Here is a 12,461-nt window from a genome sequence, read left to right on the forward strand (position 1 = left end):
GCCAAAGGCAGAACTAATCTTGCCTCTGGAATGAAGCAGCACAGACAATAGACTTTCTTATAGATCATTTAATTACAGATTATCATGAAAAGTATTTATTGCCTAATTTTACATCTATAGAGTAACCAAGATACAAGGCATTTGTGATATCCACAAAGCTATTTAAACATAACACCTATTCAAATCTTAATTATTCCATAGTCATATTTTTGCTTAAAAAAATTAGCTTTGAATAAAATTTCATACTTTGACCATTAAAATACCAAAAGCTCTTCTGAGGAGACCAAGTTTCTTGGCTTACTCACTTTTCTTCTCTCTCCTCCTTTCGTGCCGTGGGCCATTGGGTGGGTCTCCCCTACCATCGATTCACAGATGATGAGAATTTCAAACCTCTGCTGGACATTCCTAGTCGACTAGTCACCGTCACTATCACTGGAACTGTCACTCTCAGATGATTCACTACTATCATCTTTTGGGGGGGGCCTAGCACTCCCATCGGATTTTCTGTCATTCCAGGAGCCTTTTCTTCGTGACATGCCTCTATTCCACATAGACTCATTTTGTCTACGGGGTGTGTAATGGCTTTTTCTGCCATCACTGTAGGTTATTGTGTTTCCCTCATTCAAAGGGCCATAGCGGGGACCAATTTCACTTTTAATTCCATTATCAACACCATGAGAAGGAATCAGGAGGCCCTGACTTTTGCCCTTAGCAGAAAATCTTTGTTTTTCATTTACACTTACTTGGTTCCTATTAGAACCTTCTGTACTTTTTTTAGTACTACCTTTGCCATTTTTAGGAATTTCATTATAATTAGTACTTTCAATTGTCCCGCTACTGCCTCCTTTTCTTTTCCCTTGGGAGGGTCCATGAGGGTAATGAAACTCTACTTTGCCTTGATGAGCATTTTGACTGCCAGCATCCACTCTGTTTCCTTCTTTTCCAGGGAGTTCCTTAAAATCGGTGCTGCCCATGATGTGGTTGCTGCCCCCCAGCAGGCCGACATCAGCAGCATCTGCCTCTTTTGTGGTTGCTTTCCTGGATCCAATGCCATTCCCACCACTTTCTTCTTTCTCCGGGATCTCATTAGAGCCTGGCCGTCTTGTGTCAAAATTAGAAGTTTCCCTTTCCCTTGAGCCTGAAAACCCTGTTTGAACATCTGTCTGGTCTAGGTCAGGACGCACTGTAGCTCTTCCTTTACCAGGTATGTCTTCGAAAGGCTGCCCGTCCCCACTGAAAGGAGAGATATTGTTGTCCCCTCTTTCTGGAAGATCTCTGTAACCACTACCCTCAAAGTCACTTGGGATTTTTTTGGCTTTCGGGAGCTGTTTTAGATAGTCAGTGTTGTACTGGATGTGACGAATGCTTTGGTTTTTTACTGGGCTATTCTGGGTTTGGGCATCTGTTTGATGAGTCTTCTTACGTTTTGGGGAAGCTCTGACGTAGTGAGCACCAGGGATTTTGCTTAGTATTGCCCTAAGTTTGTTCTTGTTTCTGACCCCTAAAAGTTCAATCGCAGCCACTGGCACAATTAGATGTCGCATATTATTTCCGACAAGAGCTGCATCATATTCTTCTTGGCCATGCAGTTCGCCAATAGCACCGTTTCCGTCCTCAGCCCCATTGGTCCCAGTGGACGCAGGATAAATGAACTTGTTTACGTCATTGCGGACATCCTCTTTGCTGCTATCGTCAGGATCCCCAGTCTGCATCTGGCTTTTTGCAGAAAGACTTTGGGATTCACGATTTTGGTTATTTTCATTGGCTTCATCAAAGGACAAGTTTTTCTCTCTTTCCTGGACAACGTTTTCTTCAGGGGGCAGCTCTTGTTTTCTTTTCATACCCAAATGGTGAACAGTGATATTGCCTTCGTTCCTTTCTTCTTGCTAAAGCGAAATTTTTAACATTAAGTGATTATTTTACATTAACTTGAAAAACCTAATGATTCTTAGACGATAGATAAAAAACCAACCATCAGATACTTAATAAAAACAGCCTCTTATTTAAATAAGGGTTTATTAGTAGAGATAATTCTGAAATGGTCGAAGGAGATTTCATGGAGAGCCAAAAATGAGGTAGACACGATGGATGGGTCAAATCCAGATCCATGAAAAGGAAGCAATGAGACTATTTTAAGGGTAAGTGTTTAATCAGATGTTTGGAAATGGGAAACCTTTGAAAGCTAATGTGAACACAAGCCTGTATGGCTGGAGTAGAGAAATTCTCAAAAGAAGAGAATTAGAAATACCTTTGGAAATGTAGACTGGGAACCGATTTTGAAGAAGGGTATGAGGATATGATTTAAAGAGTGGAGTCCTCATATTTTAAAAATAATTATTCTCTCTCTCCTTTTCTCTTTTTCTTTCCCTCTCTCTCTCTCTCTCTTTCTTTCCTTCCTTCCTTCCTTTCCTCCTTCCTTCCTTCTTTCCTCCTCCCCCCCTCCTTTTCTTCCTTCACCCCTTTTTTCCTTCCTCCCTTCTTTTTCTTCCTTTCCTTTGCCTTAGTTTTCCAAGGCACTCTTCTGCCTAGAGGAAGATTTTCTTTTCTTTTCTTATTTTACAGAAAACATAAAAATAAAGGAATATAGGTAATACTCAGCTTCTGACATATAGGATAGGATTTCACAGCAAGTTTTGCAATCCCTGCTATTATCTGAGAAAAGATTCATTAACTTTCTTTTCTTCCCTTTTAGCATGTGATGGGCCTACTTTAATCATCTAGATCAGTAGTTCTTAAATTTAGTCACTTTCAGAACCATCTGGAAGGCTTGCTAAAACAATGATGGTTGAATCCAACTCCCAGGGCACATGATGCTATAAGTCTGTGGTGGGACCCTTGAATGAGCATTTCGAACTATTTTCTAGGTGATACTAATGCTGCTGGCCTAGAGACCACATTTTGAGAACTAGTGGTATAGATCAGAAGTTTAAGTTACAGAGGCCTAGACCAGAAGACCATCATTACAAATGTATCTCAATTTGTCCTTTTTCGTTTGGAGGCCCTATGAACATGTTGCTCCATCAGCTGTCCTTTACCAACCAGGGGGTAGCCAAGTTGCATTAAAGTTGAACAGGAAGAAGGAGGGGCTGAGGTTGACTTGGCCCTGTGCCACTCTTTGTTTCTCTGTGACGTGCTAGACAGAGAAGTGTCTGAGTCTGGTCAGGAGCTTTCCAGAGGATATCACAGTAGAGGGAGTAAGTTGCCTCTAAAAGGAGGATGTAAACTGGCCATGTACACTAGGGCAAATGTGAACCATTTCCAAGACAAAGAGGGTCTAAATTGCTCATGAGAGTTAAGGGATGTTGAATCACCACCGGGCCCAGTCAAAGACTGTGCAGATTTAAGTCCAAGCCATGCCTTCCAGTAACTTCATTTTAGGATGCTAGCAGGGCAAGCAGTGCACAAGTGACCAAGCAACATAGCCCCTCCCTGAGGCCAGAGAATGCGGTGCACTCCTGGGGATCTTATATTTTTCTCCCTCCCATGGCATAAGCCATGTACAGATGTATGGTGGATTGTATGGGGCGGATGGTGTGAGCTATGCCCCACTTCCTCAGATACCTGGATGCCGTCTTATAAAGAGGAGGGGAAGTGAGGATCTGGGCATTTTCATCCAAAGAAGACTGAAGACTTTACTTAATAACTATTTAAATTATTGGATAAGATAAGCTTCCAACAAGTTGAATTTAAGATAATTTCTGCACACTTCTTTCCTCCTGCTCCATTAATCTATAGGTAGGAGCTACTGATGAACAGAACAAGTAGAGTCAAAATAAATACCATACTTTCTCTCCATCCCCAAATTGTAGAATGAGCTGGAATTTGTGACATCTTTACATAGGCCTTTGAGATGGCAAATACTGCAAAATCAAAATAAGAACTATTTATTAAGCAGCCGAAACATATAAGAAACTGGGATGAGTACTGTATGTTCCTAGGCAATACCTGGTCTCTTATTTAATGACAAAAGCTTAGTCCCGCAGGAGTATTGAAGGGTGCAGATGGAATGGGGCAGACAGCTGAAATTGTCACAGATGTACAGAGTGCCTGAGATTTGTAGAACCTGGAAGACCAAAATGAAGAATTTGGGTTTATCTTGCAGGGGATGGAGATCTAGTGAAGGTTATTAAGCAAAGAGACTGACAAAATAAAAATCAGGGCTTAAGGGGAGTAGGGGAGAAGGAATAGTACTTAGGATGCTGTTGCAGTGTCCAGGAATGAGATGTAAACATTTAGATTAGAATTATATTAAAGAACAACATTGCAAAGGAAAACCTTCAGTTGGTGTACAAATAGGAGAGTTAATGACTAAAATGAACTGGAATGATGACAGTGAAATAAAGACAGGAGGAAAAGGGGCTTAGGAAATATAGAACCTGAGTTCAAAAACCAATATCCATTTAGAAAGTTTGGGTATCACAGCTTCTCAGAGCCTTGGGATTTTATGATCACATCCACAGTTTCCCCGACCTGTGGTCATCTGGCCTCTCGCTGCAAGCTTTAGTTTTCAAATCAGATCTTTTCACTTTAGGGAGACTCTAATTTTTTCAAGTTATTATTTTTTAACTTGCAACTGATATCTATTCCTGATGCAACAATTATTGAGGTTATTTCCTCTTTCATATGCAAACCTTCTGTTAGAACACTTTGATTTTCCTCCATACTCATGGTAGAAGTTCTCTTCTTGAGTTTAACATTCACAGATCCCTCTTGTTGGAGTGCTATGTTCAGAGCCGTTACCCAACTCTGCATCTCCTTTAGTTCATAGGGTCCCAAATCAGTCCCAGACTCTGATGTGGCCTAATCAGCCCGGAGCAGAGACTATTAGCTTCCCTGCACTGACTGCAACATTTTTCTAATAGAACTTAATTTTGTCTTGTGCTTTTTGGCCACCACTTCAATCTCTTGGCTCTCCTTCAGCATGTGGACATCCTCTTGAATATGTTAATAAAAGATGTGGCAATAGATGAGAGCTCCCAGATGGAGATAAAAAGAGCAGCTAGCTGGAAGCTCACACTTCTCAAGTGTGTAGGGAAGATAGCAAAGGAGATGGAAAAACTGATCAGGAAAGCCAGGATCATAAGGAGTAGATTTTAGTGAAATAATAGGCAAGATTTGCCAAATGGTCTTTCTTGATCTGTTAATCAAGTGCTTATTGTAGGTAGCTGCACTGTGGAAAAGATACCATAGAAGCAGTTGGCCAACTCTGCTATTTATGAGCTGTGTGATGTTGAGAGCTTTATTTTACTTCTCTGAGCATCAGTTATCTTAGATTTAAAATAAGAAAAATGACACCTAACTTTTAGAGTTGTTGAGAGAATGAAATGATTTTATTAACTGATATTATAAACAAGTACTAAATAACTGTTGGTAACTATGATTTCATACAGAACTGTGTGTAGCCCTTTATCAAATGCCAGTTTCCTTGTCTACATAATGTTAATGGTATTCATTTGATTAGGAGATGCACAGCTGTTCTCTCACTCTCTGCCTTTTTCTAAAGTTGGATGTTGTCGCAGATGGTGATGGAATAATTCCAGACCCTTGGCCTGTGGATGGCCTGGATACCACACTCCAGATGTGTCCTGGAAGCTTGTGGCCCTGATATTCTGTTACTAAAAGGGATTTGGATTGGGTTCTCTTCTTTTTTGCTCCAAGTTAAGCATATGTTCTACGTGGAGCACAGCCCACTATTATACATGCATCTTATTAAGTACAGGAAACCATGGAGAAATTGTTGCATGCGCTTATATTTCACTCTCAAGATAAAAATGATTTATGGAAGTGTCGTCTACTCTTATTAAGCTGGCTTATATATAGTCTGCAAAAGGGCCAACTTCTAGTATTTTCAGGGTGCAATTTGAGAATATTTATTCCTGGGAGTTATGATTCCACTATCCACCAATCTTTCATATTACCCATTCTAAAAATGGGTAAGATTTTGCTATGAGGAAAAAAAAATAATAGAAGCAAACTTAATACGGAGTTATTTCTGAACACAAAAGATTTCAAACATTTGACATTTTAAGTCATTGAGTTTTGGAAAGTTTTCTTTGCACACTTGCAGTTATTTTTCTTTGTAGTCAAGTTCATTTGCTCATTGCTAATTTTTTTTTTGAGTTGAAAAGGTACTTTAGAAAATCAATAGATTGAAATAATCCTTCTCAATTTTTCTTTTTCTTTTCCTCTCCCTACTCTGAAGTGGGAAGTTTTGTTACATTTTTGTTGCCTCTCCTTCTGCTTTTAAGAATAGCATGTGTATGAATGAATGATGTGCATTTCATAAGAAGACTAATTAGAGTATTTTAATAAGAGAAAATATGAAACAACTTTTAAACTGTGATCAAGTAGTGGCCAGTCATTTTGGCATTGGAGAAACCATATTAAACCCCTTCTTCCTGATTGCCTTGTTAATTATATGGTAGCTCTATGTATCATCAGCTGCTAAGCTTTCTAATGCTCCTTGCCTTGGTTCATATTATTATTTTCATGGAGAATGGCTTCTCCCACCCACTTCCATTTGTGCAGATCATATTCATCTTCTAAGGACCAACTCAACTGTTTTCATTTTTCTCTACTACAAGTCCTTAAAATATGATTCTTTAAAAATGGGTTTTCGTTAGCACTCACACAGCATTTCCCTTCTGTCTGGGGGTACAATGCTTTCTATAAGTGCCTTATGTTTCTTTTCAAACTCTAAGATCTTGGAGAGAAAGAATTAAGTTTTCTCGGTGATTTTATCTTTCTTGGTATCTTGCACAATAGGAGGAGCTCAACATATTTGTTACAACGTCAGAGTTTTAATTTCGTGCAATTAGATGTGGTCTTAGTGATTCCATCTAAGGAATACCAAGCAGAAGAAAATAACATTCTGAGGGCAAAATACTACTCCCATGGCAATTGAAGCCACATTTGGAAGACGTAAACAGTCCTTTTCCCAGTGGCATTTTAAGCTCTTTGCCAATGAATCTGCCAGAAGGGAATGAGTGAAAAGAATTATTGTCTCTCCAATGACAAGGCTCTTATTCTTCTTTTCTGAGCATCTCGACACAGATGAGTCATCTGTGGATTGAACTGAAGGGACACTAAAACATGTCACAATCCGGGTCAAAATTATTTCCCTTATTAGCCTTCCACTGGTGTAATCACCTCCATTAGAATATATGGTAGAATACGTCCAGAAAACCTCCTTGCAAAAGACCAAATGTAGCTCAGAACCAATACCATGGCAACCCATGGGCATCCAGGGACCACCAGAGGTCCCGAGGCAGAGTAGGGCAGGAAGGTCTGGGGTGGAGCTCAGGAGGCCTTTGGGAAAAAGGGCCTTGTTAAAGGCCCGAAGAGTTGGGGAGCTACCAGGAAGGGACAAGGACACCACCAGTGAGCCCCCCCGCAAATAACCATTGTCTGTCTTACAGCATCCCCAAGTGTCCGTTCAGAGCTTGGCTCATGATAAGGTTTATAACTCAAGATCTGCTTACCTTCATATCACTTTGATTTTTCCTCCCAGGTGATGTGTAAACATGCTTATAAATGTAATACTCATGTTTCTCATGGTGACCCTTGTATGTTATCTACAAAAACACAACGTTCCATTAAGACGAGTTTTATCTTTTAGGAAGAAGCCCTCTGGCTCTCTTTTTGACTGTATAAGATATTTTTAACTTGGGTGAAGTCGAATTCTGCCTCAGACGAATGGCTGAACTACTGACCACAGGAAGAGTGTGTCAGACAGCTCCTGAGGAGAGCAACTCCTAGCTCCTTTCTCTCTTTTCTACATATCTATAACTCTGTTATAGTAAGAGTGAGAGTCAACTGTTCTCCCTCCCAGGGTGTATCTTATTTTGTTTTTTTTAAACCAAATTTCCCTGGAAATAAAGTGCGTAAAAATTATTTTATGTGGGAATTGGGGACAAGGTTGAAAGGAAGGCAGGGTTTACAGTGTCCATGTCTGATATCAAATTGGCAAAACTCACAGCTTGAAAATTCAGGTTCTTAAGTTTGTTGATTTTGCCTTGTAATTCTGAGCTGAGCTAAAGCACAGAAGATTGTTAGTTGTGAGAACTAACAGTACAGATTTACTCAGAACAGTCATTCGTGAGACTGCCAGGAGAAACCACCGTAGGCAAAAGGAAGCCGTAATTTGGTGACATTGCAAAGCTGAGGGTATTTGTCTCTGCTTTCTGGATGCACATGGAAAGCTAACTTCATTGTAAACAGAATTATTCCCCATTAAGATTTGTTAACCACGTTCCCTTTGATTTCTCCCTCTTTTATTGCTTTGCTCCCATGCTTATGCGTGGGAAAATATTATCTGCTAATAACAATATCCCAGAATTCTTACTGACTTACCCTTCTGAAAGCTGTCTAGCAAAATACTATTTCATCTGAAGGAAGATATCAAATAGAAATGAAACAATCTCCATTCAGAATGTGAGGATTATAATGCCTGGTTAACTAGAAAGTGCCAACATTATGTTGTAAAATTTTGCATTTCCATCTTAGGTCTCCAAGAATAATTTAACCACTAAAATTCTTTCTTACTGACTTATTTCTCTACAGAGCCGGAAGAGATTTATTTGAGAAGAATAATTCTGTTTACCCTCTGTTCTTCCACACACCCTTGCTTTGTTTTCTCAGTCTGTGGCTGCAATGTCTGAAAGAAAACAAGACAAAAACTTTATCAACGGAACATTCATTCATCCATTCATGCATTCAAATAACAACCGTTTCACTTGTCCTCCTGTCACCAGGGTGTATTATTAAAAGAGGAAAATCATTCTGAACGAAATGTGATGGACACACCCATTGCATTAATATTTATTTCAGTCTTACAAAGGAGAGTGCCAGCTTTCCTCCCCCAGATGGAGACGGTGCCATCTTGATTTCAAGCAGGAGTGGGGAGAAGGGGAGGGAAGAATGGCGTCCTGGGTGATGGAACTGGGATGCCATCAGTGTCCACTGAATAAGACGCTTTCACCACAAACTGGGAGTTGTTTAATATCGAGGAGCTAATATTAGAGTTCGGTGATGTAATTGGTGCTGATGCTACTGCAAGAGTAAAACTATAGCTCTGCACAGAGGGGTAGGATCATGAGGAAGGCTGGAACCCCCTGGTTGTCAGTCACCAGGCCAGGTGTTTCTCTCAGGGAAGGGAAAATGGAGGCGGCCAGGAAATCGGGACAAATTCTTTCTCTTGGTTTGACATGAAAGTGTCAGAATTTCTTAACGGTACTTGAGGGTAAAAGGTAGGTATGAAGAGGGAGAAACGAAGAAGAAAACTAATGCGGGCAGATTGCTCAGAACTTTGGACTTAAGTTTAGGTACCACAGTCTTTTTATTTCCTTATTTCTTTTTGAGGCTCCCGGCTTGTTTCAGATGTGGCAAGGGGAGCCAGTGGGTAGGAATGGTTCGTGTTTTCAACACATGTGCTCATGTGAGCAGGCTTCAAGATGGTATCAGTTGTCTGAGAGAAAGAAAGCCTCAAGGGAGAGAGTACATAAAGAAGGAAACCGTGTGAAGGGCACTTTGGCCAGCTATCCTGTCCGAAGTGGCCAGCTGTTCTGTCCACCTACAGAATCTTCTTCCTAGATAAACCTCAATGTTTTATTTTGTTTTATCAGAGAGGTTGTTCCTTGCAACATTAGTAATGATGCTGCTTGCTTCCAGATCCATTCCCTGTGTTTCTCTTGGTAACCACATTTCCCAGGCTGCTTTTCCAGAATGGAGGCCTGACATGAGCCTCAAGGGTAGAAGGAGAGAGAACCCAGAGTATGCCTTTCCCCGCACTCTCTGTTGGAGGATGCATCTCCTTTGTGGTCCTAGTTCCTTCTGAGGGCTCCCACCCAGGCCACTGGGACCACCACTTCCTTCCTCCTTCTTCCAGCCTTAGAAGTTGTAGTAGCTTCCTGCTGTAACTATTCTTTGCCTCGCTACCTTCAGTTTGCCCTTTTAATCTTTCCTAAAACTTATAACTAATTCTCCTAAGTAAAATCCCTCTACTGAGCTCCCTGCCATGGGTTTCATTTTCTTGACTGGTCTGTGACTTATAAAATTGCCTTAGAAATATAAACTCAAATGTTTAGTAAAAGCACTTCACTGCTGAGCTCCTTATATTTTTTATATATCATTTAATGGTTTGTAAACTCCTTTCACATACATAATATGCCCTGCAGAACAGTTAATGGAAGAAATAAGATTGCCCATGCTCACAAAGCTGGTGGTGGCAGTAGCAGTAAAGGGGCTATTTTAATCTAAATTGGCTGTGTCAAATTCCCAGGATAAATGATAAATAAAAAATGAAAAAATTTAAAATGGCCTGATGTTTGAAAAAATGCAATAAGAGGAAATGTCTCTGAAGCTTCTATTAAGTACCTTCAAAGCATATTTTATAATTTCATTCTTTATTACATTTTTTTTAGTTGGTTTTTGAAAACTTAAGGTCATGTACATATAATTTAGATCACAGCATTATTTTTCAAAAATATGAAAACAATTGAAAATAGTCCTGGAAATAGGACTATAGGAAGAAACAAAAAACAAAAAGGAAATGGTTACCAAGCTAAAAAAAAGAAATGACAGCTTGGGTTATTAAACATCATCTTACAGAATGCACCTGTGTGCACAAATACATTAAAGCATACTTGATGGTAGATATTACAGAATATTATAGTACTTTAATCTAGAATATGATTTATTTTTTATAATAAAATCATTTTTGTCTAATTGCATATTGTGAACATTAATTGATTTGCATGGCTCAGTAATCACCTTTTATTTTCTTCCATTAGTAACTGGTTTTGAATTTGGATTACAATTCCAAAACATGTGTGATTTAATATATAGCTATTTCTAAAACCACCCCTTAAGTAATTTAGGTATTTGTTAAAATGGATTCTATCTATCTGGGTGAAAAACATCACATATAACTGGTCACAATGTCAAATTCTGACTTCACATCTTTGCCAAGCCTCTTTCATTTGAAACATGCGCTCCTCCCTTCTCCCCCCTAGCCCACTTGGTGGTTCTCCCTTTTTTTGAATGTGGACTTGCGATCGAGATGGCATTGTCTCCCACTGGGGAGGAATGCTGGCACCCACATTTGACCAGTGGTCACTGGATCAGTGTTGACATAGCCTATTTACTGGAAAATGGTCAGAGAGTGCTAGCCCAGCTGCTCTTTGGGAATGTGCTATTCAAAAAAAAGCTCAGCCTCAGCTGGTTGGACTGGACTGGGTCAGCATGACCTGCTCTGCTACCATCCAGCTAAGTCGTCGGGTTGGCCTGACAGATGTCTATTTTAAGCAGCACAGTCCCAAGGGACTGAGAGAGACATGCTGTCTCCAACCTCTGCTGTTCTAGCAGGATGACATGGTTTATCCTTGTCAATTCAGTTTCTTGCCCAATCGGTCACCCACTCATCCAGGACCTATATTTAAGTACTTCCAGAAAAAAACTGACAACTTGTTTCCATGGTTCTTCAACTGCAAAGGTTACTCTAAAAAGTTAGGATGCTTTCCAGACGTTATCTAATTAGCACTGTGTCTACAGTGCAGAAAATATCTGTAACACTCAGCATTTTCACAAGGTAATTTGGTCACATCCTGAGTACTGACCTGGTGAATCAGAGGGAAGAAAGGAAAGGACACAGAAAGAGCTTAGGCTAAGCTTAGGGGTGCTTCTTCCCATTTTTATCTTTTTGATGATGAGAAAATATTAGCAGGATCCTACAATACAGGGGAGTTGCAACAAATACAGAAATGTTCACTTCTTTTTGTGTTGCCATCTTTTACAAAAGCTACTTGGTTAGCCTTAAAATACTGAAATCAAATTCTTTAAATTTTTAGTAAAATGTCAAAGACATTTTTGAAATTTTTTAGACTTTCCTGGTTTATTTCATCGTGATAAAATTTATATAGCATAAAATTTGCTATTTTAACCATTTTTAAGTGTACAGTTACGTGACGTTACTTTCATTCACGTTGTCATGAAATCATCACCGTTCTCTGACATGTTTTAATTTGAGTCTCTGAGCATTACTCGTTAGTGTCAGCTGATTTGAAACACTGCCTTTGGCTTTGAATTTCTCAAAAATACTGTCTTCAGTATTTCCTAAAAGGCTTCATGGTGACATCCTGTCATTTAGAACATGTTTATTGAGGGCATCCCTGGTGACAGTCATTTGTATTATGCTTTTTATTGCTTGATATTTTATTGTAACTGAGCTAGGCAAAATGCTGCTAATTTAACTAGACATCACTTAAGAACAGAAAAAAGACAGTGAGAGACTATATGATTCATTACTGAATTAATAAAGACTTACGGGTGCTGCCCAGGCCAGACTGAAAAGGAGAAGTCCCAGGCAGACAACTTCCATCTCTGAGAATCTCTGTGAAAAGACAATACTATTTTACTCTAAAGCATTGTCCGTCATGCACTGCAGCCATAAGAACAAAGGTATA

The 12,461-nt window shown here is 39.6% G+C and overlaps 1 protein-coding gene across 1 annotated transcript; it reads right to left on the bottom strand.

Moving 5' to 3' along the window:
• Positions 1 to 413: 413 nt before the first annotated feature.
• On the bottom strand, positions 414 to 12,376 carry MEPE (matrix extracellular phosphoglycoprotein). Its single transcript, XM_077142423.1, has 4 exons — positions 12,323 to 12,376; positions 8,603 to 8,656; positions 7,482 to 7,574; positions 414 to 1,886 (listed from the first exon to the last, which is right to left on the bottom strand). The coding sequence occupies exons 1-4, from the start codon at positions 12,374 to 12,376 to the stop codon at positions 414 to 416; spliced, it is 1,674 nt and encodes a 557-aa protein (XP_076998538.1).
• Between the last annotated feature and the right edge of the window lie 85 nt (positions 12,377 to 12,461).

This window comes from Tamandua tetradactyla, chromosome 24, assembly GCF_023851605.1.
Source record: "Tamandua tetradactyla isolate mTamTet1 chromosome 24, mTamTet1.pri, whole genome shotgun sequence".
Classification (NCBI taxonomy): Eukaryota; Metazoa; Chordata; class Mammalia; order Pilosa; family Myrmecophagidae; genus Tamandua; species Tamandua tetradactyla.

What these genes read in the sequence shown, in the direction of transcription:
- MEPE (XM_077142423.1), bottom strand. Translation starts at nt 12,376, where the DNA reads ATGGAAGTTGTCTGCCTGGGACTTCTCCTTTTCAGTCTGGCCTGGGCA. An exon ending in GTCTGGCCTGGGCAGCACCC is followed by an intron (nt 8,657 to 12,322) that starts GTAAGTCTTTAT and finishes GTTTTCTTTCAG; the next exon opens with ACATTGCAGCCACAGACTGA. An exon ending in GGTGTGTGGAAGAACAGAGG is followed by an intron (nt 7,575 to 8,602) that starts GTAAACAGAATT and finishes GTGTTTTTGTAG; the next exon opens with ATAACATACAAGGGTCACCA.